This window comes from Schistocerca nitens, chromosome 3 (genome assembly GCF_023898315.1).
Source record: "Schistocerca nitens isolate TAMUIC-IGC-003100 chromosome 3, iqSchNite1.1, whole genome shotgun sequence".
Lineage (NCBI taxonomy): Eukaryota > Metazoa > Arthropoda > Insecta > Orthoptera > Acrididae > Schistocerca > Schistocerca nitens.
Genome location: NC_064616.1, coordinates 913,210,736 through 913,234,571, shown reverse-complemented (window position 1 = coordinate 913,234,571; position 23,836 = coordinate 913,210,736). Strand labels below are relative to the sequence as shown.

The 23,836-nt window shown below is 43.4% G+C and overlaps 1 protein-coding gene across 2 annotated transcripts in view; it reads right to left on the bottom strand.

The window, feature by feature from the left end:
- LOC126248972 (UBX domain-containing protein 4-like) overlaps positions 1-23,836 on the bottom strand; it is a 145,198-nt gene that overhangs the window by 53,445 nt on the left and 67,917 nt on the right. Inside the window, exons 1-5 of one of the 2 annotated variants that reach the window (XM_049950526.1) lie at positions 23,084-23,267; positions 18,470-18,598; positions 6,883-7,020; positions 3,213-3,280; positions 3,094-3,131 (exon numbers count right to left, since the gene is read on the bottom strand). In XM_049950526.1, the coding sequence (XP_049806483.1) occupies positions 3,094-3,131; positions 3,213-3,280; positions 6,883-7,020; positions 18,470-18,598; positions 23,084-23,090 (380 nt within the window). In that variant the 5' untranslated portion in view covers positions 23,091-23,267. Of the gene's footprint in view, positions 1-3,093; positions 3,132-3,212; positions 3,281-6,882; positions 7,021-18,469; positions 18,599-23,083; positions 23,268-23,836 lie in introns of those variants that run through there. The other variant, XM_049950525.1, reaches the window with a different exon arrangement.

The window sequence follows — 23,836 nt, the reverse complement described above, 5'->3', positions numbered from 1 at the left end:
ACATTACAAGATGAAGGTTAGAAATGCAATCTGTAGAAGTGAAAATTTTTTCAACTGTCCATTGAATATCTTGGACAAACAATTTTGCAAACTGGTATCAAATCACTGACTTCAAGCACCAAAGCAATGATGTCCCTGCCGTGTCTTACAAATGTAAAGGAACTGTTTTGGGTAAAGTGACCTACTATAATAAATTTATTTGCAGTGCTTCTAATATAGCTTATGCACTAAATCTGCACAGAAAAAAGGCATGACATTCAGGTGGACAAAGGATGTGAAACTGCATTCCAAACATTGAAAATATGTTTGCACTCCGCTCCATGCATCACTACACTTCAACTGGGCACATAACTCGTAGCAGCAGCTGATGCTTCTACTACAGCTTGGCGTCAAATCGAAATACTTGCACCCGGCGAACGATCTACCTGACGGGAGGCCCTAGTCACACGACATCTACATTCATTTTTTTAGCTTGAGTGCAGCAATAGCTCACATATATGCTGACAAAACAGAACCACCTATAGCTTATGCCCCCGAAACACTGACAGCAGTGCAGAAGAATTATTCACAAATAGAATAATAAGCATTAGGTATCATCTACGGTTTAAAGAAGGTTCATAACGTTTTGTACAGAAAACAAAATTAATTTGATAACTGATCACAAGCCACTAATATCACTGTTCAGCCCATCAGCTCACACCCCAGACAAAACAGCGCACAGGCTTTAATGATGGGCATTATTGCTCAGCTAATACAACTGAGAGATTCACTTCAGATCTAAAGATCTGTGTGCTCTCACGTCTACCAATGGGCCCCGATCTTGCCTTCAACGAGTAGGAGATTCTATGCTTTTATTTAGATGAAGAAGCCTCATCATAAGTGATTTTCTTGTGGGTGCAGTCTTAATAGATCCACTCCTCCAAGAAGTTAGACACTTCATTTTTGGGGGTGGCCATTCAAATTGACACAACGAAAAGATGACTCTACAGAACAATATTTTCAATGTTGGTATTGACTGACATTAGTGGATGGAGTGGTTTTACTTTCCATCAAGCATTCCTCACTGTGAGTTGTTGTACCATTCACACTGAGAAAGGACATTCTGCAACTACTGCAAAACAGCCACTGGCAGATATTTTGCACCAATCAACTCGCCCACCATTATGTTTACTTGTCGGTTCTGGATGAAGAAACTGAAAACCTCATCCACTCACCCAAAGAAAATATTCTCACCTTGGCCTGCACTCATGCAGCCATGGCATAAGGTGCACCTGGGCTATGCGGGGTCCGTTTTGGACACACACTGGCTCATTCTGATAGATGTCTACTCTTGCTTTCCATATATTGTGATCTGTGTATTATGTCAAGGAAGAGTACAATAAAAGCACACTCTAAAATTTTTGCTGCTGAAAGATTATCAGGTTACAGACAATGGTCCACAGTTCAGTTTGAAGTTTTTTTGGAATTACAGTGGTGTAAATGGCTCCGCCATTTCACCCCCAATCGAATTGCAAAGCCATGCAAATTCCAAAGTATGCAGGGGAGTCACTGGCAAAGGAAGCACTAATTGGGTTTCTAAGTTCCTACAGGGCAACGCCAATATGAGAGAAAAATCCAGCTGAACTACTCCATTGTTTCTAACCAAGAACCCTGCTGCAGCTACTTCTCTCAACTCCGCATCCAGTGCCAGCAGTTCCAGTCAAGGACCAGAGTTAGTTGTGTGTGTGTGTGTGTGTGTGTGTGTGTGTGTGAGATTTGAACTGTCAAAGTTTTTACTTAGGGGTTGATGGTTTTAAGGGTCTCCATGACAGAGGTATTATTTTTGAATGCATGAATGTGCATTTTGTTTCTGCGACAAGGTCTATGCCCCCTGCAAGGAATAAAGCTTCATCACTTTAACTTCATCTTACTGAATGGTGTGAAATGTAGTTGCACAATGGCTGACGGATTATCGGGTGGTAACACACACCTATCTTTCTCTATTCATTTGAATTCTATATGAATATTCCGTTTGGTGAACTAAGGTCAGCTTTAGCTGCGATTGTTGTCTTGCAGTAGGTACATATACTATAAGCATGATCAGGGTTTCCTACAAGTACTTATCTGGGGGGGGGGGGGGGGGATGACACACAATCACTTTGTGCTAACAAATAAAAAATTATGTTAAGACTGACATGAACTACTCTGTTTCTTGGCTATAGTACATGTGAGAACTGGTTTCTGTAGGCAGAAAGCACATTGTAGCGTTTCCACATGGTGCTTCATACTACAAATCTTTTCTGATCCCTTCATATAATGGCATACACTTAAAAAACTATCCATTGCATCCCACTTTATTTACCAAAGAAAAATTCAATAGAAATTTAAGGTACCTCTTTAGTTTTTCTCCCCTTTTTCCAGTGTCATGAATTCTGAAAATATTCAGATGTGTGGTTACACGAGAGAAATATTGTGGAAGACTTGTCTAAATTTGACACTTGGAAACCATAATTTTGGAAAAGCTTTATATTTCATACACTTTTCACTAAGAGAGAAACTAATTTTCTGTAACACAATTAACAAAGAAGAAATTAGGTCATAGTTTTAGCTAAAAAGAAATTCCAAATGCTACTTGATCTCCCTAGAGGAATTAGCACACACAGACAACAAACAAGGCAAGCAATGCATGGTAGGAAAACATACAGTTATAAACATTCAAAAAACTTATTTGCCAGAAATAGGCATTCATTGCTAAATGACATCCACTACAATACTCCATTGCTAATTATAGTCATAATTTAAACAAGAATATTAAAGGCAGAAGAGAGTTACAGGAGCTAGGATGCAAAACTTGCAATCCTATATCACAAAAACAGAGAAAATGATAGAGAAATGAAGATTTTGCTACTGAGGGGCTCAAGCTTACTATGACTTGATAATATCGATTTTATAAATTAGTAGTGACATCGCCTTGCAGGAACAACACCACAAAGGTTAACATCTTCAAGATGAAAGTGGAGTAAAGACAAATATGCAACAGTTAACTGTGGTTGTGAACAATAGGAATTTCAAACAATAACATAATTAAAGGATTTTGTATGACAAAGTCCTCACCTCTCAAGTGGACTTGCAGACCAATTTGCCACTGGTACCTAAAAAGAAAGGATTTTAAAATCGTTCGAAAGTGTTTAAATAAATTATAATGAGACAGTTATTATGTTAAGTGTTCATACCTCTTCACTGTCTGAATTACCTAGCATGAGGTATCTCACGAACTCTTCTGAAGGGTAACCAAACTCACCTGCAATGCAGGAAGTCCAAAAAGTTGTAAGCAGATAGTTATGAACACAAGCATTTGAAACATTCTGCATTTTTTTTCATTTTCAAATCTTACAAATAAGCAAAAAAATTCCACATTTACACAATTAAATCATCCAAACAGAACTACTATAATTAAAGATGGGAAGCAAATCACACACAAGTGCATATACAAACTGAAAACATACAAAATATTGCTGTGATGTGAATAGCATAAGTAGTGCAAAACGGTGTAGTAAAAGGTATGATTTTTACCAGTAAGTTATCCTTCAATTCAAGAAACAATGGAAACAGCAGAATAACATGTTAGGCTGCAAAAATTCAATGAAAAATATGGACTATGGTATAAGGGGTTGCAAATTGGCATAATTCAATGTGGAAACTAAAGCAATCAGGCATTTTCACAGATAAAACATAGCCAGAGAAAGAAGTTATCAAAAATCCTGGGGAAAGTTGGGGTTCTCTCTCATATTTCAGTAAATATCCTCATCATGCCGGTCAACTGAACTACAATGATATATGTAACAAGAAGAGAAGGTGACAATACCCACCTGACATAATAGTAAGGCAAGCATTCCATATCAGTACAGATATTGTTGCAAACATCTTTCACACTACAATTATTCATTTCTTACAGATGAAAGACATCGTGGATCAATTATCACAGAAGCGAGTGACCTGACTTTGTGATGGTCAACAGAATACTTCAACATTATCTGTCACTGAGGCCATAAAAACTAATTTATTGATCAGAACAGTAAAATTAATCAAAATTCTTCAAATTAGGGGGTCCCTCCTGCACCTGTGCATTGTTCTGCAGCGAAATTTCCACTTATTGTAGGTATCCTGGAAAGCCTGGATTGCAATGTCCTTTATGACACACGTAGCAGCAACTTTCACATTGTCAATGGTCTTGAAACAGCATCCTTTCAAGGGTGTCTTGAGCCAGGAAAACAAAACAGATTTTGCTGGAGTTAGGTCAGGTCTGTGCAGAGCACTGGGGCAATGTTGCCATATAATCTTTGAACACACAATCTGTCACCAAGAAGGCAGCATGGCTTGGTGTATTCTCTTGATAGAGTGTCTGGGAACTGGCAACTGGCAACACTCATTCTACGGTCTGTGTTCAAAACTTCACGCACACAAGCTATACGGTCTTCACCTTTCGACACTGAAGAGTGTTCAGAGCGAGTTTTGTTACTGACATCATCTCAGCATTCCAAAAAAAAAAAAATTGTGCTCACAAAACACCTGCGTTTTGACAAGTATTCATTTCCAACTGTCTGCTCAATTATTGGACACTTTTCAGCAGCTGCCTTCCCAAGTTTCATGCAGAATTTGATCTTGTATCGTTGTTCCAGTGAACAACGCACTGTGCCCGGAATCAGAATGCATAGGGGCACATCTGGACGCTCCAGGCGCTTGCAGGAAACAGGGGCTCATTGTGTTAGGAAGCCAACAACCCACAGCATACCTCAAACAAATAGGATCATTAAAATATAATTGGTGACATTATCTTCAACAAAACACTGTATGTGCTCTACCTTAAAATAAATAAATAAATAAATAAATAAATAAAATAAAATAAAAATAAAAAAATCTGTGTTTCATCTTTTTGTTTTCGTCCTTGTACACAACATGTGGATCAACACGTGCCAATTTTCAAGGACGCATTTTCACTGTGATTGCTGATGCGACAATGTTCTAACAGTGTGTTAGTGCACATGCACACCTACTTGTACAATCTCAAATGAATTATTTCATTGAAATTGAAGCTTCAACACCCTGAAAACAGCATTCAAATAAATATATTTGGTAGCAGCATGACAATTTTTTTTTCTTTTATACAACAAAGATCATAGCTATGGGTCCAGTGTATTCACCCCTAATGTGGGAAACAGCTCAAATTAAAGAGTGTGCAGTGGATAATTCAGTAACAATTCATAAATGATTGTCATGTGTGATATAAAACAATTAAGAAAATATGATAAAGCTAAAACAGTCTGACCAAATGTCGGTATTCGGTACTGAAGGTACTGGCAAGGGATACCAGCTCAGTTACTATAAGCAGATAACAGCCATAACATAAACAACTGTAATGTGACTATGGTTTCAGAAAGTTACACCAAAAATGGGTCTATCCTTGCCAGAGATTTTTCCCACATTACATCACAATTCAGTCTCCCTTTGCAGTATATTGTCATCATTCTTACGACCAACCTCCTCCCTTTCCCCTTGGTTTCCATAAATCATTACATCACATCTATCAAGGCACAAATACAGTGAAACCCCACTTTTACACTTTTCAAGGGACTTGAAAAAAAATTATGTAAAATGTGAGAAAATGTAAAATGTGGGAAATAACGTTTTAAACTGTAGAAAGTCAGATATAGGATTCCCCCTTGCATTTTTGCACATTATGTATGATATGCATACATAACAGACTCAAAAGGTGTGTCAGGGACTTTTTTATTATCTAATAAAAGTTTATTGTCTAATGAAAACCACTGATGTAACTGGAACTGATAACTGTCTGGGAAGTGGAAACGTTTGACTTAATTTCAAATATCATAATCTATGTTTTTGGCAAGCGTGCAGCTGTCAGTCATTATTTAAATAATGAAATACAGCAGTAGTTACGTATTTTTCCATGCTTAATTATGTGTTTCGAGAATTCTTTCTCATTGTCAAGTGCAAATATGTACACAAGTATTTTGTGTGGTGTTCGAATGTGTTATTCTGCCTCTCATTCACTATAGCCGTCTTTTTGAAGTTATCAGGTACTGTGCCTCCTCAGTTATGTAGAAAACCACACAAATGCAAACCATCACACACACTGTCCGTGTTACATCACAAAAAATAATACGATAATACTGCACTTGACAATGAGAATAAATTCACGAAACACGTTTTGTTCAGCATGAAAAAATACGTGACCAGCGTTGTGTTTAAACTAAAAACCTTTGAGCAACACACAGTGAATGATGGTGTCAACTAGCGCTACAAGAGGTCAAATGCCGAAACATGCTAAATATGGTTCGACAAAAGTGTCACGATGATCACAACAATCACGAAATTGCATTTGCATAATAGAGAGTTTGGAAATGATTGCGAACGGTCATGATATCTTTATTCGAACAAACTTAGTTACTCCCATCAGCCATCGCGCCAAGTAGTGCTTGGCAGCGGAGGGAGATACGGCACAAATTGTTCCAACTTTTACACATTTACTGGTTTAAATCCACTGAGTAGAGTGCCAAGTTGTCAAGAAACTTAACCATGTAATATTTGTAAGCACCGGTGGTCAGCCAAGATGACAGCATCTCCCCCCCCCCCCTCTCGACGAATATTGTTTCGCAATGCGTAAATCAAGGGAAAATTATAAATATGTTGACACAAAATCAGGGGCAAACTAACATTGTGGACATAGCAAATTTGACAGGAGCAATAAAAACACACACACACACACACACACACACACACACACACACACACACACACACACACAGAGAGAGAGAGAGAGAGAGAGAGAGAGAGAGAGAGAGAAAATTCAGTTCCTCTTAGCACAAGTGTGCAGTGACTTACGAAGTTCTGCATCTGGAACACTGTTGATTCCTAATATTTCCTCAACAACCTCTTCAATATTCCCATGGCCTTTCCAGCGAATAACAGCAGCGCCTCTTCTCGAAACAAATGTCACCGTATTCCCTGGTGTTGGTCCATCTTCCAAATAGTTAAAGTGATTTACAAATTACAGATGTGGCTTTATAAGTCTAGTAAATTTCTATGAAACCGTGTAAAATTCTGTTTGATGATGAAACTATTAGTAGGTTCTGATCATTATTCAAGCTCCTTAACAAAAATGCAACATGCAATCATTTTTAGATAGCTGTCTGAACTATATGTTTTCTAGAAATAAATAAAGAGACAAATGTCATGTAGTGATATAATATTTTTAAGTGGACTTTGGTCCAGATTTAAATTGATTTGAGGTACATGAATGAACTCTGTACATAAGTAAATTTCCTGAATGAGTCTGCAGTTGTGGATATTTTGTGAATGATACCATCTACATCACTTGATATATTTCTATTTTTATAACACTGTTTTGGCTTCTGTCATCGGATTGAAACTTAGAACTTGGAAAGCAATGCTTAGTGTCAGTATTAGTAGGCATGGGTTTTACTAATACTGACACTGAACATTGTTTTATAAGTTCTGAGTTTTGATCTGATGACAGCAGCAGCCAAGCTGACGTTGTAAATAAATAAATTTATATACACTGATGGAAAAAAATCGCAACACCAGAAAATAATTAATGTAGAGGAATGAAATTTCTGGAATATATTAGTCTAGGTAACATATGTAAGTGATTAATATTGCAAGTTCACAGGTTAATGTAAGCATAAGATAAGCCATATCAAATGTAAAATGCCAGTACATTAATAACTGGTGTAGCTGCTAGAATGTTGAATGCAAGCATGCAAACATGCACGCATTTTTTTGTACGGTTGCCAGATGTCAGTTTGTGGGTTGGAGTTCCACGAATGTGGCACTCGGTCAGTCAATAAGAGGATGGTTAATATCGCTTGTGGGCAGCACTGGAGTTGTCATCCGACGATGTCCCACATGTGCTCGACTGGAGACAGATTGGTGATCGAGCACGCCAAGGTAAAATGTTGACACTCGGTACAGCACGCTCGGTACATCGGCAGTAAGTGGATGTGCATTATCTTGTTGGAAAACACCCCCTGGAACGCTGTTCATTACCAGTCAAGGTGCACGGGATAACTACGAGAGTGCTCCTGCTGTCATACGATATTGCACCCCCGACTGTAACTCCAGGTATAGGTCCAGTGTGTCTATATGCAGACAGATTGGCTGCAGGCCCTCAACTGGCCGCCTCCTAACCAACATATGCCTGTCACTGGCACCAAGGCAGACCCCGCTTTCATCAGAAAAACACGACAGACCTCCACCCTGCCGTCCAATGAGCTCTCACTTGACATCACTGAAGTCGCAAATGGTGGTGGTTTGGGGTCAATGGAATGTACGCTATAGGATGTTTGGCTTGGAGTTGTCCTTGAAGTAACCCATTTGTAACAGTTCATTGTGTCACTGTGGTTCCAGCTGGTGCTCAAATGGCTGCTACAGACACCGTATGATGTGCAAGAACTATACACCGAACATGATAGTCTTCACTCTATGTAGTGCCACATAGCCATCCAGAGCCCGGTCTTCTTGCCACCATACATTCTCCTGACCACCACTGCGAGCAATCGTGTACTGTGGCTACATTCCTGCAAAGTCTTTCTACAATATCGAAGAAGGAACTCCAGCTTCTCATAGCCCTACTACACGACCTCATTTAAACTCGATGAGATGTTGGTAATGGCATCTTTGTTGCCTTAAAGGCATTCTAGACTAGTATCAACACGCCATGTCCAATTTCAGAGGTAACTAATGCTCACGACAGTTACAGCGTGTATTTAAAGCAAACCTGACTGGCAGCCTCATAGTGGTGCTACTAGTGCCACTCTGATGTGATTGGGACGAAATCTAAATAGACATCGTCTATCAGATGTAGAAATGTGCCCAACAAGTTCCATTTATGTCACACAACTCCTTCTTGGTACTGCGATCTTTTTCCCCCCACCAGATCTAGATGACTTTTTGCACAAAAAGAACCCTGTGCAACACACAGATTTATTGTAGGATGAACAGAGTTGACATGTTCCAGACACCAAGTTGACTGACAAAAGAACAAATCATTATTATATTGCATCCTGTAAATGATTAAGTTATTAAAGGTGGAGCACACATTCATATGGGACCAGCATGAAGGCAGGAGCTCTGATGCAGAATTTTCTGTCCCAATTACAGAGCCACGACATTTGTCTTGAGTGTCTGAGGGATGTTTGAAAGCCTGTATCCAGATGGTCAGAGAGAAATTTGAGCCACACTATCTTAAATAAGACTTGCTACTCAACTGAGGTATAGCAATATACAAGATTCAAGGTATCATAAAGGAAAATCCTTCTACATGTATATTCTACAGCCATTGTAGAGTGATCATCAACGGGTATATGCCCTATCAATAACATCAGTTTTTTTGTCTCACTATTTAAAAAAAGGATTAAGTCTATATGTCAAGGAACACAGCCTAATTTCATTTATCTTAGTCTGAAGACCTCTCATACAAGATGTATGATGGAGGATCCAGAATTTGCACACAGTCTTTCTTGACTACATGTTATCTAAATTTGAATGTTACTTTAGTTTCTGCTGAACATTTGCTATCCAATATAAGCTACTGGGTTCTATTAGTCAAAATTAATCTAGCCAATTATATATTTCTGAAGAAACTCTATACAATAATATTTCAGGTACCACTCAGCACTGTGGTGCAGAGTCCAATGCCTTCTCAAATCTAAAATGAAGGATGGTTGGTTGGTTGGTGAAGGGACCAAACTACGCAGTCATCAGTCCCTCCGACCTGAGATTAACTAAAACCGATAAAATCCCACAATTAAAGAGGGAACTACAACATCCATAAAATGATAAACTATTGACAGGGAAGGAAGGAAAAGGACAGAAGACGAGGTGAGGGGAAGAAAATGACTAATGACAAGGGCATGAACGAAGAAGCACAGGAGACAAGAGAGATGCTCAGGACGTAACAGACCCCATGAGGAAAGGAGTGGGAAGGCAGAGGGCTGGAGTGAACCACCAAGCCCAGTTGAAGCCAATCCAGTCGGGGTGAAGGGGGGAGCATGAAAGCCTGTCATCCCTTCCACTCACCGATAAGGTGGAAGGCCCCTCCCTTAAACAAAGCAATAAAAAACCCCCCCATCACGAATAAAATGTAAAACAAGATCTGCCACTCAGGCATCGTCAGCCGACACCAGGGGTACCGATTCTGGAAAGCTAAAAGTCCGTCGTAGGGTGGCTAAGTTGGGGCAGTCCAATAAGATGTGAGCCACAGTCAACATCGATCCACAATGACAGAGAGGGGGGTTCCTCACGACAGAGGAGATAACCGTGAGTCAAAAAAGTATGGCCGATGTGGAGCTGGCAGAGGTAGACAGAGGCCTTACGAGAGGCCCATAAGGAAGACCGCCATGGAGTTGTAGAATCCTTAATTGCCCTGAGCTAGTTTGGTGAAGAAAGAGTGCTCCATTCTGCATCCCAAAGGCCCAAAACCCGGCGACGTAATGCCGAGCGAAGGTCTATTTCTGGAATGCCAATAGCGAGAGATGGCCTGGTAGTAGCTAATTTAGCCAGTCGATCGGAAAGTTCATTGCCAGGAATCCCAACAAGGCCTGGGGTCCAAATGAAAACCACCGAGCATCCACGTTGAGCGAGGAGAGAAAGGGAGTCCTGGATAGCAATGACCAATGGGTGGCGAGGGAAGCATTGGCCGATAGCATGCAAAACACTCAATGAGTCACTACAGATAGTGAAGGATAGTCCTGAGCAGGAGCGGATACGGTCCAGTGCGCGCGAGATGGCTACCAATTCTGCAGTAAAAACACTACAGCCATCTGGCAAGGAGCGAAGTTCGGTGCATCGTGCATAGGTGTAAGCAAAACCAGTGCGGCCGGCAACCATGGAGCCATCAGTATAGATCACTTCTGAACCCTGAAAGGAACTGAGGAGACAGGAGAACTGGTGGCGAAGAGTCATTGGAGGGACAGAATCCTTTGAATCGATTGGGAGATCAAGACAGAGTTGCGGCCGAGAGACGCACCATGAAGGGGAACGTGCGTGAGCGGAGAAGAGACATGGTAAAGGCAATTGCTGGAGCTCAGAAAAGAGCGACTGAATGCGGACAGCCATGGTAAGCCCACATCGTGGCCGCTGCTGTGGCAGGGTGATCTCCATGTCTGGATAAAGGAGACCATAATTAGGGTGCTTTGGGGTGCAGTGAATGCGGAGCGCATAAGATATCAGCTGTTGCTGGCACAAAACTTGCAGTGGTGGAATCCCCGCCTCTGCGAGAAGGCTAAGTACGGGGCTAGTCCGGAAGGCGCAAGTCGCAAGTCGGACCCCACAGTGGTGGATGGTGTCTAGTATCTGCAGTGTCAAAGGCGACTCAGAACCATAGACAGGACTTCCATAGTCTAAACGAGACTGGACCAATGCTTGATACAATCACAGGACAACAGAGCGGTCTGCACTCCAGGTGGTATTGCACAGACACCTAAAAACATTGAGATGGGACCAGTACGTCCTCTTCAGCTGGCGAAGGTGAGGGAGCCACGTCAACCAGGCATTGAAGACCAGACCCAAGAAGCGATGGGTGTCCACCACCTCTAAGGGCTGGCCAACAGATTGCCCCCCTGTAGATGGCGTTCTGCAGCGCCCATCACGGAGGAGGCGAGGTCGACACAAAAATCATCAGCATACAAAGAGGGGGACACTGTCGGCCCAACAGCTGTCACTAGACCATTAATGGCTATGAGAAAGAGAGGGACGCTCAGCACGGAACCCTGTGGAACCCCATTTTCTTGCCAATGGAGAGAGCTGTATGAGGAGCCAACCTGGACCCGAAAAGAGCGATAAGAAAGAAAATTACGGATAAAAACGGGCAGAGCACCACGAAGGCCCCATTCGTGAAGGGTGATGAGGATGTGGTGGCGCCAGGTGGTGTCATAGGCTTTATGCAGATCAAAGAAGACTACAAGGAGATGTTACAGATGGGCAAAAGCTGACCGGATAGCAGACTCTAGGTGCACCAAGTTATCCATCATAGAGTGGCCACAGTGAAAACCACTTTGAGTTGATGACAAAAGGTCACGGGATTCAAGGATCCAAAACAGCCGCCAACTCACCATGCATTCAAGGAGTTTGTAGAGGACATTAGTAAGGCTAATTGGACGGTAGCTATCCAACTGAAGAGGCAGCTTCCCTGGCTTCAACACCGGAACAACAATGCTTTCCTGCCACTGGGTAGGAAATACTCCCTCACCCCACAGACAGTTGAAGAGGGTCAATATACAATGGTGGCCAGTCACCGATAAGTGTTGGAGCATTTGGTTATGTATCCGATCCGGTCCAGGAGCCGTGTCAGGACAAAGGGCGAGGGCACTGGCAAATTCCCACTCGCTAAATGGGGCATTATATGGTTCTGAGCAGTGAGAAACAAAAGACAAAGGCAGTCATTCTGATCGCTCTTTCAGGAGAAGGAACGTGGGTGGATACTGAGCCGATGCCGAAGCTTGAGCAAAGTGTTGAGCAAAATTTTCTGCCACAAAGTCCAGATTGGTAATGACAATACCATGTACACAAATTCCCACAACCCCAGTGGGAGGACGGTGACCAAAAATTCGCCGGAGTTTCATCCAGACTTGTGAAGAAGGGATGTGGGGTCCAATGGCAGCTACATATCAGTCCCAGCAAATCCGTTTCTGAAATTTGATTAGGTAGCGGGCCTGGGCACGGAGTCATTTAAAGACAAGAAGAAGAGCAGTAAAAGGGTGCTGCTTGAAGTGTTGAAGAGCACGGCAGCGGTCGTTTATGGCTGCAGCAATTTCCGGAGTCCACCAAGGGACCATCTTCTGGCGGGGGGAACCTGAAGAAGAAGGGATTGCTGAAACAGCTGCTGAAAGGATGGAGGCAGTCAAGGACTGAATAGATTCATCAACACTGTCGTGTGGCAATATAGAGGGGATGGGAGCAGAGGAGAAGGCACCCCAATCAGCCTTAGACAGGGCCCACCTGGGAGGGTGACAGTGCGAGAGACACTGAAGGAAGGTCAAAAACAATCGGGTAATGGACGTTGTCACATGAGTCATCGTGGACGCCCTATTCAATGGCAGGAAGAATGCCAGGACTGCAGATGGAGAGGTCAATGGTTGAGAAAGTGCCATGCGCCACACTAAAGTGTGTGAGAGCGTCAGTGTTTAGTAACAGAGGTCAAGCCCTGCCAGAACAGCTTCAACTGTCCTGCCCAGGGCAGTAGTCGCATGACTACCCGAAAGAGGGTTGTGAGCATTAAAGTCCCCTAATAACAGGAAGGGAGAAGGGAGTTGTTGAAGAAGGGTGGTGAGGGCATGCGATGTGGGCGGCCTGTGAGGTGGAAGGTAAAGATTACAGTTTGTGATTGGAGTGGCCAGAAGGACCCCGACAGCAATGGCTTCCAGAACAGGATGGAGGGAAACCCATTTACTAACAATGTCCTTGCGGACCAAGGTGCAAACACCACCAGAAGCCCACAAAGGGGGCAATTCGGTTCTGACAGAAAGCATGGAACCCACGAAGGGTCGGTGAGTAAGAATTGACAAAATGGGTCTCCTGGAGCGCAATACAAGTGGCAGAGTAGAAGGAAAGAAGGGGCTGCAACTCTGGAAGGTGACGCAAATATCCACTGCAATTCCACTGGAGGATTCTCAAGCCGGAGTCCAAAGTGGAAGCGATTGGACCGGAGGCGGTCACGCCACCTAGTCGGTATCAGTCATCGATAAGGATGGGGTAATATCCATATAGGTGGGGTCAGACTCTGTTGGTTCATTGACTGTAGGAGGGGAAGGCCGCACCGTAGGGGGTACCAGAGGGGCCTTACCCTTGTTCCTGCGTTTCTGCTTCTTCTCTCGTGAAGGAAGAGAAGGGCAGTCTTCAGCGAGGGCAGGCACGGAATTACACCGGGCAACCTTGGTGCCCACCATCTGCGATTCACACTGCGAATGTGGAGCAGTAGATCGCCTTTCAGGGGGGTGTCAGGAAGAGGTGTCCTGGGAGGGAGCTCCAGTACAAGCGGCCACCAAATGAGGGCAGCACTTCTCCGGCAGGGGAGGCGGAGCAGCACCCGAAGGGGTGGGTATGGGTACTGAAAGTGAGGGGGAGTGGGAGGGGCGGGGGGAAGAGGAGGAGGGGGAGGAGGCTCAAGGCATGAGGCAAATGGGGTGGGGCTGGGAAGAGGAGGGGGTAGGAGAGTGAATGGACATAACTGAAGCAAAAGTAGAGGCCATAGACGGGATGGAGCCGGTCATATTTTTGACGAGCCTCAGTGTAGATGAGCCGATCTAAGGTTTTGTACTCTTGAATCCTTCTTTCTTTCACAAACACCAGGCACGTAGGCAAGCGTGGAGAATGATGTCCATTACAATTTACACACATTGGCGGAGGAGCACAGGCACTCCCCTCATGGAGGGGGCACCCGCAGTCACCACAGAGGGGATCAGTGGTGCAGCAGGAATACATGTGTTCAAACCTTAAGCACTTAAAACATCTCATCGGTGGTGGAATATAAGGTTTTACATCACACCGATACACCATTACCTTGACCTTCTCTGGGAGGACATCCCCCTCAAAGGCCAGGATAAAGGTGCCCATAGAGATGTGATTGTTTGGAGGGCCTCGCTGCACATGGCGATAAAACGAACCCCTTGCTGCTGGAGGTTAGCACAGAGCTCCTCAGGGAAAATAATGCCATGTACTGAGTTCAAAGATTGGTGGGGCGTGACGGAGACTGGGACGTCACCGAGATGGTCACAAGCACACAGGGCGTGAGATTGGGCAGCAGAAGATGTCTTGATGAGCAAAGCACCAGACCACATTTTACTCATCAATTCAATTTCACCATACTTATCTTCAATCGTCTCCACGAAAAAAAAAGGCTTTGTCGTGGCAAAACTACAACCATCCGTCCTGTTACAAACCAGGTACTGACAGAAAGGTTTCAACCCAAGCTGGCGAGCTTGCCCCCTCCTCCCACGGGGTGGCCAGGGAGGGGAAGGCCAAAGGATCAGAAGAAGGAGTGTCATGTTTGCTACCAATCTTAGAGACGGCCACAGAATGGCCAGGATGGTGAAGCTTTTGTCGCTTGATGCGCAAGGCGCCCGCCCTAGTACCACCCACTCCGATCAGGGGCTCACCCCGTGGGCGCCACCCAGCCACAACAAGGGCCATCTGGCACAGGGGTCATTGCCGGGAGTTCTGGTACCCCAAAACAATGAGCATCGACTCCTGGGCATACACGAGGCGTTAACAGCTCAGGTACTAGCAGTGTGATCCCTGTGGTTTCAGGGGCCTCAGCCAAGTGGGTACTTAACAGCCCCGCCACATGGACTGGCTACCATGCTGGTGACCTAGCAGGAGTGGGGCCAGGGTGCAAAGGGAAAGGGGAGGGGGAGAGGATCCTGCACCATGAAAGCTAGGTAGGGAGTTCATCCCCAAATGGCTCACACTGAACGGAAAATTTTTGGAAATGGAGGTCAAACCCCAAGGGGAGCAAAAATGCTGAAAAGGAGATGGAAACAGCAAACTAAACAATAGCACAGACCAAAACAAAGGCAGGAGGATAACCAGGTCAACATAAAGAAGTACACTAAGAGGGAAAAGAGGGGGCAGGGACAAAGGAGCAAGGAGAGGGAGGAAGAGGAACGGGGATGGTAATGCAGTCTTCAAAGGAAAGGAAAGGAGGCTGCAATAGCTCGGGGCCCTGTGCACGTCACACATGTACCCACAAAAGGACTGTGGGCCCCCTGGGGGGATAAAATGAAGGACACAAACAGTTTTATCAAATACCACCACTATCCTAGTTCTACCCAAATAACGTCATTCTGCCGCACTGGCTGCTGCTGGATACATTAGATATCTATTTTTTTCCCCACATTTTCTGCTATGAAGACTTCTCAAATGTTAGTATAGTATAATCTATTAAAATGAATGAACATACTTAGATTCGAGTCCTAGCGCTTATCAAACAACATAATCATCAAAATAAGGGATTGGTCAGACTTCACAGTTTGCCAACTTGTCATGTCTGTAACTGCAAAGTTCACTCAACAATGTTTTTACGATTGTGCAATTGGAAGAGTGCTTGGAACTAACCCAAGTATGCCTACTTCAATAGGTTATATGGCTTTATAGACAAAACTGCACAGCAATAAAAATAAAATAAAGAAACATTTTAATCCATCCAGTGGCAGCCAATGTGGTACAATGCTAACATTTCGGCAATTTGTAGTGGCTGTGGATCCTACTGGAACCTAAATTTCTTAGCATTTCTGGTCAACTTTTTGCCTCTCCCATCTCTGCTGTAACACTGTTGCAGTTGTTAATCCCCTCCTCTCAGATAACAGTCTTTATGTAGCCAGAAGGTATGAAATATTTCCCTTGCAAGTGGGCTGTTGGACTAACTGCTTAAAGTCGTGAAAAATAATGTGTTAAATATTCCTTTGAATGACTGTATGTTCTTACCACTGGTAAGATAGACATAATTTTTCCAGCTGGCACAAGGCAAAATAAAGTGGCCCGTAATACTACACATTAAGATTTGTGATAGTGTTGGCATGGTAGACATCTCATTTGATAAGTGCACATTACCTGGAAGTAAGTACTGCTTATAAATATGATTAGTCTACAGAGGGAGCTTAATTTTTTAATACCAGAACAAAAACATTTAAGAGCGGTCATTTCAAAACCAAATGTGGAAAAACTGAGACCTAATACAAAGGTTTTTGCCATTATTACGATGTGACTACACAAAATGTACTGACACAACAACAACAACAACCCAGGAACAAAACTGATTAGCAGCAGAAATGACAGAAATTAGCATGCAAATATTTGTTCTTGCACTGGAATATGCCTCCTTGTACCATAGTCCCTAGATCAAGAGCCATGTAATTTAATGTGTCTCATACACTGACAAGCCAGAACATTATGATCACTGACCTACTATTAATATAAACCCGTCCAGGCGATAGCAGCATCATCATCTAGTGGGCAATGACTGCTAGCCAGACACACACACAGTGCATGTAGTATCAGTGAGGGTGCTGTCCGTGCGTAGAATGAGGAAGGTGCGGGATCTATCAGAGTTTGACGAAGAGCCAATTGTGATGGCTTGGAGGCTCGGCATGAGCATTTCAGAAACTGCATGACTTTTCGGGTGTTGGAGGAGTGCTGTGGTGGGTGTCTTTAACATGTGGTGAAACCATGCCCAGACATTGTAGGGGTTGGGCGGCCATCCCTCATTATAGAGGTCGGACGTTGTAGGCTGGGTAGACTGGTAAAACAGGACAGGTAGTGAACTGTGGCAGAATTAACATCAGACTTTAATGATGGGCAGAGTACAAGTGTATCTGAACACACAGTGCACTGGAAACACTTAAAAATGGGCCTACACAGCCAATGACCCATTCATGTGCCAATGTTAACACCACAGCATCAGCAACTATGACAGAAATGGGACCATGACCACTGGCACTGGATGTTGGTACAGTGGCAGAGCACTGCAAGATCTGGTGACTCCTGATACCTTCATCATCATGCCGATAGGAAGGTGCCAATCCGTCATCTTCCAGGGTAACAGCTTCCTGACTCCTGAACTGTGGGATGGACACAAGCTGCTGGCACCTCCATTATACGCTGGGGAACATTCACATGGGAATCTATAGGTTTGGTGGAGCTTGTGCAAGGAAGCATGACAGCCAAGGAGTATCATACATTGGCTGCAAATCACATACACCCCTTCATGACCATCGTGTTTCCCAACAACAGTGGCAATTTTCAACAAGATAATGCACCACATCACAAGGCTAGGAGTGCGATGGAGTGGTCTGATGAACACAGTGGCAAGTTCTAATTGATATGCTGGGTCCCCAACTCGCCAGATCTGAACCTGACTGAACACATTTGGGATTTGATTGAATGTGGAGTCAGAGCCCATCACTCCCCTCCCTGGAATTTAGAGGAATTGGGTGACTTGTGTGGAGATGCAGTGCCAACTCCCTCCGGCAACCTACCAAGATCTCGTTGCTTCCATGTTGTGACATGTTGCCGCTATTAGTCATGCCAAAGCTAGACATACTGGCTATTAGATAGGTGGTCATTATGTTCAGGCTGATCAGTGTATATAATTGTAAAATGGTTTGGAGAGAAGCAATAAAAATGTTGAATTTTGCTGGACCAAATGCAATCAGGTTGAGACTATATTGTGATATCATCATCATCATCATCATCATCGTCGTCGTCATCATCATCGTCGTCGTCATCATCGTCATCAACAACAACACAATTTCTTATTTCATCCTTCATCAGTATTAAACTGCATCCCATGTATACAGAAAATTAAACTATATAACAAGAGGTGGGTGTGCAATGTCATATAAGAACACTATAAACTTAAAAATACTATAAAATTTAAGTAAAATGTAAAGGATACAGACATCTTCAAACTGTAAATGTAATTCACTGTGATACTGTGTTGACATTACTACCATATTTTTATCTCTCAAACTGCTTGACCAAGATTCTAGGACTGCAGCTATTTTTCTTCCGGCTCCATCACCACCTGAAATTAGACAGATTAGTGGTTAACAAGTGACAATAGAGCCATGCAATACAGTTAGTTTGAAACATATAACTTGCAATGCAATAATGGGTGTAGCAGAACTGATGGTCAATAATTCACACATGGGAAGTACAGGTTAAAAGTAGCTAAAAAACTCCAAGAAACATGGGTCCACAAATCAACTGCTGTCGAGATACAACACATTTTCTATTGCGGTTCATCAGTATCTAGGAACACATGGCATCTCTAAATGTTCAAGTAGGCATTCGATATGTTGTCCATGTGTCTGAATGCAACATTGAACTCGTCTCTTAAATGAGTTGCGAATTCTCTCAGGCGGTCCTGGGAAATTCTGTAAATGCTGGATGGCTGCTTCAATCCACAAACATAATTCCTCAAGAGAGTTTATCTTGGTAGCATAGACCAGGCTTTTGACATGACCCTACACACATAAATCCATGGGATTTAAATTTGGAGACCTTGGAGGCCGTGGCACAGGCCCTCCTCTACCTATCCAATGTTGACCAAACATCCGAGTTAGAAGCCAGCGTACTCATAAGTGAGAATGTGCTGGAACACTGTCATGCATGAAACACATGTTCAGACATTGGTTCAGTGGGACATCATCATGTACATCAGATGTCATGATACGTGTGTTGCATTAGGACTGAAATGCCCCAAATGTGGCCATTATGGTAGTTAAAAATACCGTCACAGGTAAATCCAGCCTCATCTGTGAACAGACTACTGCTAACAAACACAGGGAATTCAGGGTACACTGTTGTTGCACCCATTGGCAGAAATTCTCTCTAGGAGATAAGTCTGCAATGTTGGGGGCTTGCTCTCACTGGAGATGATCTAGATAGAGTACTCGCTGATGTAAAATCTGCCACATACTGCTATGGCTCAGGACACGCTCTTGGGTAGCAATCCTCTGGTTGAAGTATTCCGATGTTCGTGTACAATGCGCAACACCTTTTCCTCAACATTGGGCGTTATGGATCTGGGTCGACCTTCTTGTACGTGGTATGCGAAATACCCCGTTTCTCTAAGATGGTGATGTAACCAGCTAAATATACACCTGCAGAGAGGAAAAGCTCCTTCATACATTTGTGCAGCCTCGAGGACACTGCCATACATGAAGTGGATGTCAGTGTACCCTTCATTGGTGTAACCTCTGCCAATGGTGCCTTCATGTTCGTAAGTCACTATGAGGCCAGTATGGCACAATGCACAGAGGGAGAAAGGGAAGTGGTGGTGTGTGTAAATGAAAAGATAGTCAATCCCAAACCTTGAGATACCAACATAAATACCACGGTATCCAGAGGTATTAAAGTTGTTTCCAACTCAAATTAATGGGATACCTTGGCAATGGTTGGTTTGCGGACCATGTTTATTGGAGCTTTTTAGCTACTTTTGGCCTGTACTTTCCAAGTGTGAACTATTGACCATCACTTCCGAAATTTCCTGTATAACCAAATCATTCAAACTGGCAGGGAGAAAGTATGTTAGGAAGCACGAAGGCCGACTGCCAACCACAGTTATTAAAATTTTTATCAATAGAATGAAGTATTGAAACTGTGTTCAATTAACCTGCCCATCATGATCTATATTTGAACTCCAGCACTCTATGAATATGAAGGATAAATTAATAACCACAGAGAAATTATACCCAGGGACCTAAAGAGAAAGAAAATGATACCAAAAGCCAATGACATTGACAGAGTATGACTAGCGAAAACTGGCAGAATAATCTGGTGAGAATGGTGACAAACTGCAAAGAATGGTGAGTGACAGCAAGACTTGACACACACTTTAATCAAAGCTCCAGCTTTTATGGGACTGTATGGTGGGGTGTGAAGGTTCTATAGACAAGGATTATTTGTGTGCATAACATAACAGGAACATAAGTCAGCAATTTCGTCTGACTCAGAATTCACTGACGGAACAGAATAAGCTAAATGTGTTGCCTGCATGCAAGCTCAATGCTCTACCTAGAGAAGCTGAGAAGGTATGAACAGTTACGTACAGTTGTATGGGCAGTTGATATGATCATCTTGCAAAACTCGTACAGATACATAACTAGGATGTAGAGGAACTTGAGGAAAAAAATGGATGAAAAGAGCTAAGGGAAGTACAAGCTGCAATATGGGAACAAAGATTAAAAATGAAGACATCCCATGTCAGACAATAATACAGAAGTGTAGCATAATAAAGGAGACAACTAATACCACAATTAAACACTCAAAACTGTACATATGAAGGCTGAATTAATCCATATGAAAATATGCCTAATCAATACAGAAATGAAGCCCACAGCTCTAATACACTCCTGGAAATTGAAATAAGAACACCGTGAATTCATTGTCCCAGGAAGGGGAAACTTTATTGACACATTCCTGGGGTCAGATACATCACATGATCACACTGACAGAACCACAGGCACATAGACACAGGCAACAGAGCATGCACAATGTCGGCACTAGTACAGTGTATATCCACCTTTCGCAGCAATGCAGGCTGCTATTCTCCCATGGAGACGATCGTAGAGATGCTGGATGTAGTCCTGTGGAACGGCTTGCCATGCCATTTCCACCTGGCGCCTCAGTTGGACCAGCGTTCGTGCTGGACGTGCAGACCGCGTGAGACGACACTTCATCCAGTCCCGAACATGCTCAATGGGGGACAGATCCGGAGATCTTGCTGGCCAGGGTAGTTGACTTACACCTTCTAGAGCACGTTGGGTGGCACGGGATACATGCGGACGTGCATTGTCCTGTTGGAACAGCAAGTTCCCTTGCCGGTCTAGGAATGGTAGAACAATGGGTTCGATGACGGTTTGGATGTACCGTGCACTATTCAGTGTCCCCTCGACGATCACCAGTGGTGTACGGCCAGTGTAGGAGATCGCTCCCCACACCATGATGCCGGGTGTTGGCCCTGTGTGCCTCGGTCGTATGCAGTCCTGATTGTGGTGCTCACCTGCACGGCGCCAAACATGCATACGACCATCATTGGCACCAAGGCAGAAGCGACTCTCATCGCTGAAGACGACACGTCTCCATTCATCCCTCCATTCACGCCTGTCGCGACACCACTGGAGGCGGGCTGCACGATGTTGGGGCGTGAGCGGAAGACGGCCTAACGGTGTGCGGGACCGTAGCCCAGCTTCATGGAGACGGTTGCGAATGGTCCTCGCCGATACCCCAGGAGCAACAGTGTCCCTAATTTGCTGGGAAGTGGCGGTGCGGTCCCCTACGGCACTGCGTAGGATCCTACGGTCTTGGCGTGCATCCGTGCGTCGCTGCGGTCCGGTCCCAGGTCGACGGGCACGTGCACCTTCCGCCGACCACTGGCGACAACATCGATGTACTGTGGAGATCTCACGCCCCACGTGTTGAGCAATTCGGCGGTACGTCCACCCGGCCTCCCGCATGCCCACTATACGCCCTTGCTCAAAGTCCGTCAACTGCACATACGGTTCACGTCCACGCTGTCGCGGCATGCTACCAGTGTTAAAGACTGCGATGGAGCTCCGTATGCCACGGCAAACTGGCTGACACTGACGGCGGCGGTGCACAAATGCTGCGCAGCTAGCGCCATCCGACGGCCAACACCGCGGTTCCTGGTGTGTCCGCTGTGCCGTGCGTGTGATCATTGCTTGTACAGCCCTCTCGCAGTGTCCGGAGCAAGTATGGTGGGTCTGACACACTGGTGTCAATGTGTTCTTTTTTCCATTTCCAGGAGTGTAGATACAATAATGCAACACATCAGCAGTTCAGAACAATGAATAAATATTGTGCAGCAGTACAACCATTTCAGCAATCCATGCCACCATGGCCCTGTCATATGTCTCCCCTCCCACTCTGCCAGAAAACCACCTCAGAAACTCTGTTAATCTACATTCACACTAGGGTGGCTCTTATCTATCATTTTTTTAAAAGTGTTTGATCAGTTTTCTTAAGCTACCACCACAACTGATTCTATTCCACATAAAAATAAACTGTGTGAAATTTAGGCTCAGTAAGATAATGAAAATAGGCACCTCTGCACTTTCAGTTTGAAAATCCATATAAAAAATAAAATTAAAAAAAAATTTTTTTTGACAGCAAATTCGTTCATTACTAAACATAAGCAGCTCATTTACTTAAGTCTCTCTAACTAAAAGGCCAGTGACCTTGAGCCAGGTGGAGACTGAACAGAGAACTGAGCTGTTCCTTAAGAACTATGGTCCTTTTCCAGAGGAGACAGCAGCTGCAGAAACTATAATATCTTCATCTCATTTACAGGAGAAAATGTAGTTGCTCAAGCAATTACTTGTGTGAAATAACTGGAAGCTTACTGCCATCTGCATTAATTATTTTCATTTGAAATTTGGAAGCGTGTGAATTAACTGTGCCAAAATATTTCTCCAAATATCTTTCCATGTTGCAGGAGCTATACGTCATGCAAAGTTGATGACAAACACTGTTAATTGCTCATTACCTCCCATGATGAATTTGAAGTGTGTCAGGTTCTGTGGCTCCTTTGCAACCAAAGCACCATGTTTGAATTTCAGCAGTCCTTCAAAACTTTATTAATGTCACGTGGTCAACTGTGAAATCTCTCACGTTGCTTTACACAAACTGAAATACCATCAATGGTATCTGTCTCCTCAGCCCACTGCCTTGGTATTCCTTACCTAATTTCATAAATGAAAATAGCCAATACAGTGAATTGTGAGATCGAACTAACAGATGGAAATATTAGAAAATGCTCACACAAGAATCAATCAAATCACAGAAATGATCAATAATAGGACTGAACAGTTACTTCCTATTGAAGATGATTATTTTTTACTTTTTTGACTCATCTGATGGGTTCTTTAAGACAGTTGCTTCACAATGGTACATAAATGAAGTTTTCGTCACTGGCTGACACCTAGTTAATAAACTGAAAGTTGGAAATGTTCTGTCAGAGAGGCATCAAGCTCATGCAGGACTACATTAAAAAACAAGAAACATGTTTCAGATTGTAGCCGAGTATTGCCTTAAATTTTCAGGACACAAAAGAGACTATATAAAAAATATGAATTTTTAAAAGAAAATGTGGTTTCCTCACATCATTTCCCTAAGAAATGTTGTACACAGTACTGTCTATAGTTTGTACTGCAAAATTTTATACCATGATATTAATATTACATTTGAACGTAATAAAGTTATAAAAATCAAATACTTCTATACAGTATTTCTGGATAAA